This window comes from Adiantum capillus-veneris, chromosome 28 (genome assembly GCF_014529385.1).
Source record: "Adiantum capillus-veneris isolate H3 chromosome 28, ASM1452938v2, whole genome shotgun sequence".
Classification (NCBI taxonomy): Eukaryota; Viridiplantae; Streptophyta; class Polypodiopsida; order Polypodiales; family Pteridaceae; genus Adiantum; species Adiantum capillus-veneris.
Window position 1 is genome coordinate 137,815,668 of NC_140958.1, and position 5,998 is coordinate 137,821,665.

The 5,998-nt window shown below is 43.5% G+C and overlaps 1 protein-coding gene across 1 annotated transcript; it reads left to right on the top strand.

Moving 5' to 3' along the window:
* Window positions 1-4,996: 4,996 nt before the first annotated feature.
* LOC147421373 (uncharacterized) lies at window positions 4,997-5,704 on the top strand. Its single transcript, XM_086504636.1, has one exon. It carries the CDS (start codon window positions 4,997-4,999, stop codon window positions 5,702-5,704), a length of 708 nt encoding a protein of 235 aa, XP_086360762.1.
* Window positions 5,705-5,998: the final 294 nt, after the last annotated feature.

Here is a 5,998-nt window from a genome sequence, read left to right on the forward strand (position 1 = left end):
GAATCCTTGGAGGGGGGTTTGGGACCCCATCTGGTGTTGTGTCTTTTCTCTCTCTCGCTCGAGCACTCTCTTGCACTCTCACACACAATTTGCATTCCACTCTCTTGTTTTGGTTATTGTACAATCTTTCAAAGAAGCACGGGAGGCTCTCCATCCCGCGAAGTAAAAGGAACCTTGAGCATCGCTGTTCACTCGTCTTGAGCCATACACCATCATTCATTTCTGCTACATATTACATTGGTATTAGAGCTCTTTGGTAGTGTTCAGTATCATCACTCAAGGAAAGAAGCACAATAATTTTTTTGCTTCTTGTGGTTGCATGTAACTTAAGACCACTTGGACATGTCGATCCCTAATTTGTGTTTTTGAAGAATGGCAGGTAACCCAAGAAAGAAGGGCTTGTCTAGCCTCCTCTCGTTCCTCTTTTTCACTGCGGACCTTGCACTTAAAGCAACCTTGGTGTGAGCGCAAGGCCGCCAAGAGGTGCACCCACAGGAAAGAGTTGGGCTTGGGTAAGAGAAAAGCCTTCTTAAACACAAATTGCAAGCCAAGAACCTCACGACCTCAAGACCTCTAGAACTCAAGAACCTCACGAACCCCAGATCCCCAAGTGAAAAATGGTGGTGGATGCACGTGGGAAGACAGCAAGTGGGCCGACTTGATGGGTTTTTTTTAGCAATGGTATGTTTAGAAATTTATGGAGTTAGCCGGGGTAATAAGCTCCAAGCCCTGCTTTACGGCGCTACATTTGGTGGTCGGGGTCACCCGCTACGCCTCCGAGAAAATGGCTCAGGTTGGGGGCAAAACAGAAATTTCAGGTTTGGACATGGGGAAGGTGGGAGGATGGTTCCAAGTGGCAATGGAATAACCCCACATGGGGGGGAGCAAATGACAAATGGAGGGTATAAGGGGGGGAGTGGGTACCCCCTATGAGTGTATCAAAGGAGTTAATGGAGCTTCTTGGCCTTGCTTGAGAGGGCTCGTGGACTTTGGGGAGAGGAGGGGGCGCCCAATCTATGTTGCCACTGCCTGGACAGGTGCCTGGCCCCTTTTGTGGTCCCCCCCCACTTGCCTTGGTAAAAAAGTGGCTGACAGTCCATTTTTTACCCAAAAAAGGCTCAGAATGGACCAATAAAAAGGTGTCTAAAGGGGGAAATAAAGTCGGCTAAGAGGGGAGAGAAAATCCCTTGAGATAAGAGTCAAAAAAATCCCGCTTTAATAGCTTCATTTCTCTACACACCTGCAGACACTTTTCCGAGACCTCCTTTTTGAAGCTTTTCTAAAACCCCCAAACTTCGAATGCTTGTAATTTGCTCATTCCTTATTGGAATCAAGCATATGGATGCTCTACAGACATCTACGCAAGCCAATCTACACACTCATGTTCTCCAATTCTCTTAATTCCAAGTGTGGTTTACGCTAGAGCTGTTCTTCTCCAAGATTTACAGGTGTTTAACACAGGTGAATTTGACGGTGCAGCTGTTGTTCTTACCAATGGTGTGATCGGTGCAAGGCTATTGGGGCATTCATTTTCATTTTCATTTTCACTCCACATCGTTTTGGTGCCCCCACTGAGAAGAAATCCTTATGTGCTCTAAGTTTCGCAAAATTTGTCCACTATGCAGGCAGAGAATGTAAAGGGGATGTGGATCCTTATGGACAACCGCCTATGTATGTGCTATTTTTGGACAGTATTTGAGGCGGTCGTTTAATTTGGATTGCAGCCTTTGTGAGGGTCGTGAGGTTTTGTGAAGCCAAGCACTGGGGGCCGGGTTACCCAGTGTGAGGTGGATTAGATACGGGAGCAATCCATCGACATCCCTTGAGTTTTAGACGTCACATGTAAGTGTTTTTGTGGCAATCAAACATGGCAAACGAGTTCCCACAGTTTCATGGATTGCCTAATGAAAATGCAAAGATGTTTATTGAAAAGCTGGAAGTCAATTGCTTATTGCGCAATATACTAGACCAAGCTATATTGTTGCGGCTGCTGCAGTATAGTTTATAGGATGAGGCAAAAGTTTGGTTACACAATTTTGAGGAGTTGATGCAGGTACAAAACCCAGGGGTGGTTTTGGACTATAATCGTGTGAAGCAAGCTTTCTTGGCACAATACCGATCCATCGAAGTACAAGATGAAGTTTGGCATGAAATTTTGGGATACACTCAAAGGGCTAGTCAAAGTGTTGATGATTTTGTCATGCAGTTTACCCGTTTATGGGATAAATGGGTCCGGGCCTTGGGAAACGAGATCCCTCCATCCATGTTAAAGAAGGACCGTTTTGTGGCAAACTTAAAAGAAAGTTTGAAGTTCAAAGTTGAGTTGAAAAGGCCCACCACCTTCGAGGAGGCAATTGCCATTGCCAGAGAGAAAGAATGGAAAGCTCAAAGGATTAATGAATATGGGAAAGCGGTCCCTTAGCAAAATAATGGTAGACAAAAGGAGGATAATCTGGCAGAAGCTGGAGGCCAACCTGTCCAAAGGGCTGCTAGTACTAAACAGTTACAACGAAATATGCAAGACATGATGATCATGATGCAAGAATTACGACTTAGCGTTCTTGGTGGTGGAGGTGGTCATGGTCGTGGACGTGGTAGAGGGATGGCTCAGGCATGTGAAGCTCATCCTAATGCTAACCAGGGTCGTGGGCAAGGTGGGTTTGAGCCGCAGAGAAGGTTCATTCCTACTTGTTATAATTGTGGTGAGCTTGGTCACATCAGCACTTATTGTCCAAAGCCAACAAGGATGGGAGGTGATATGTTTCCACTTCCTTAGCAGATTCCTAATAGAGCTAATGATTATGCATTGGATATATGGGGAGATCAAGGTACTGGACAGGGAAATCAAGCCTCAACCTATGGTGGTCATGTGGATATTGTGCGGGTGGAAAAGAAAGACGCAGATGTGTTGCCAATAGGCAAAAGAGAGAGGGAAGGCTATGCAGCACTAGGGCCTAGTCGGAAAAAAGGGAAGGAGAAGGAGGGTGAAGATGCAAAATTCAAGAGAAAGAGAAAGCCTCGTAGACGATTTGAAGTGACAGATTTGCCTTTGGGAGAAGGCCAAACAGCTTACAGTTTAAAGGAAGACCTAATTAGGAGGAAAGTAGATTGTAATCTTGGACAGTTGATGAATATGGTGCCCAAACTCAAAAGGCAGTGGAAGTCATTAGTGAATCCAGAAAAAGAGCCGAAGCATGGACAAGTTAGAGTGTTGTCCGTGGGAGAGTTACCCGACATCTGTCCTGTGGTGAATGCTTGGCACAAAGGTGTGGACATGGGAGAAGCCTACATTGATGGAGGTGCTCAAGTTTGTGTGATCACACAGTCATGTGTCGAGATACTAGGTCTCATTACATGTGGAAGCTCTGGGTTTCGGATTCAACTAGCAAACCATGCCAAGGTGAAATGTTTGGGGATGATCAAGCATTTGGAAGTTGAAGTCTTTAACGTGAAAGTTATGGTGAACTTTCATGTTATGCCAGCTGGTTTAGGAGCCTTTCCTCTCATTTTGGGACGACCTTGGTTGAGAGCTGTTGGTGCCATGCAAGATTGGGGCAAGGGCACAATCGGTGTGCATGGCAAGAAGGGTGAAAAGAGGGTGTTTGATATGACTACCAAACAATCTATGGCACTTGAAGATGTGAGTGAGAATGATGAGTCCGAAACTACCAGTGATGATAGTTCTGAAGACTTAGAAAGTAGCACTACTTCAAGTTCCAGTGATGAGGGTGAAGTGTCATTCTTGTTGTTAGACGAGGAACAGAAACAAGTTAGTGAAGTGCTACAATTATCAGGGAATATAAATGCTTCAAGCTGTCTAGAGCAACTTGAAGAGTTGCTGCAACCTAAACAAGAACTGCCAGTGAAGAAAGAGTTGATTCAAAATATGTTGAGTACTGATCTGACACAAGGAGAAAGAAGGGAGTACTTAGCAATGTTGGACAAGTTTCCAAATCTTTTTATTACCTCATATCAGGAAATAAGGGGTTTTGTTGGGATCCTGTGAAGATCGAGCTAGTTGAAGGGGCAAAACCAATCAGACAGAAGTTAAGGAGGATGGGCAAGGAGCAGATGAATGCCTTAAAGGAAGAAGTGGATAAGCTTTTGGATGCAGGGTTCATTGTGCAAGTGGATAGTACTGAATGGGTGAGCCCTGTCGTAGTCACCCCAAAGAAAGATGGGCGTTAATGAGTATGTGTTGATTACAAGCCACTAAATGCGGTGACCAAGAAAGACCCTTACCCTTTGCCTTTTATTGATCAATTGCTAGATGTAGTGGCTGGTTTTGAGAGATACAGTGTCTGTGATGGATATTCAGGATACTTTCAGCTTATCCTTGCTCCAGAAGATAGGAAAAAGACTACGTTTATCACGCCATGGGGTTGTTTCTGCTTTTGTTGCCTTCCTTTTGGGTTGACAAATGGGCTAGGAGCCTTTGAAAGGAAAGTAGACTGGGTCCTTGCTCCATTTCTTGGGAAGTTTGTCAAAGGGTTCATAGATGATTTCTATGTATACAGTTCAAGGAAAGAGCATGTTCAGAAGCTTGAAATGACGTTTGCAAGGTATGATGAATGCGAGGGTCAGTTAAACCCCAAAAAATGTCATTTGACGTAGCCAAGGGTGAAGCTTCTTGGACATGTGATTTCAGAAAATGGGATTGAGGCAGATCCAGAGAAAGTGGAAGCCTTATTATTGCTGTCATCCCCAAAGAATACAAGACAATTGGCTACTTTCATTCAGACGGTTAAATATCTGTCTTGATTCATACCTTTGGTATCACAATTACTGTATCCACTGCAGCAAGTGGTTAAAAATGATCCATTGCAGTGGACATAAGACTGTAAAGAAGTTTTCGATAAGGTCAAAGAAGTTTTGAGCACACTGCCTATTATGCAAGGTCCTGATTGGGAGGAAGAATTTTATGTTAACCCGTCAGTTGGAGATGATGCCATTCAGGCTATGTATGCTATTGCAAAGAGGGAAGGAGTCCAAGTATATGAAGCCTGTTTATTATGCTATCCGAGTTAAAACCCCTCATGAAAGAGAGTACTCAGAGATTGAGTTGGTGATGATCAGTATGGTCTATGCTTGTAGACGATTCAGGCATTACCTATTGCAAAAGTCGTTCACTTTTCTCACCAGCTATTCATTGCTGCCTCAACTGTTTAATAACTCAAATATATCAAAGACAGTGATGAAATGGGTTATAGAACTACACGAATTTCAATTCACTTTTTTGGTGGAAGAGAGTACTCGGGCTACCCTGGCATATTTACTCACTCACAAAGAGACTCCTATTTTGGTTAAGGAAGAGGTGGTGCAAAGGAAGAAGGTCGAAACTCCTGCTATATCCAATGCTTCACTGTTATATTTTGATGGCTCTTATCAAAGAATTCATGAAGCTGCTTCTGGAGGGATTGTTGTCTATGATGTGCAAGGAAATCTTGTGAGGAAACAAGGGTTAAAGCTTGATGCGAAAAGTAATAATGAAGCAGAGCACATGGCCCTTGAGGGCGGTCTGCACATTTGCTTACAGTTGGGAATTAAACACCTGCAAGTCAAAGGAGATGCCTTGTTGGTGGTGAAGCAGGTACTGGGAGTGTGGAAGAATAAGAACCCTAAGTTGAAAAATTTGTGTTTGAAAGTGAAATCTTTGCTTAAAAAGTTTGAGGCATGGAGTTTACAACGTATTGAGAGGTCTTAGAATGAAGAAGCTCATGATGCTGCCCAAGAAATGATCACTTGTCTATTTGTGTTGAAGGCTGATGTCCCTCTATATCATGGAAGAGAAGTACTATCAAAAGAAGCGGATTTTTTGCTTACAGGTCTTTTACCTGAAGATTTGCCATCATCCAAAAAGTATGCTTTTATGAGAAGAGCCAAAAAGCACAAAATGCTTGATGATGTGCTTTATATGAAAGGAAGTGATTTGATATTGCGATGTGTGCCCTGGAAAGAAGAAATCTATAAGATTTTGGAAGAGAACCATGAAGGATCC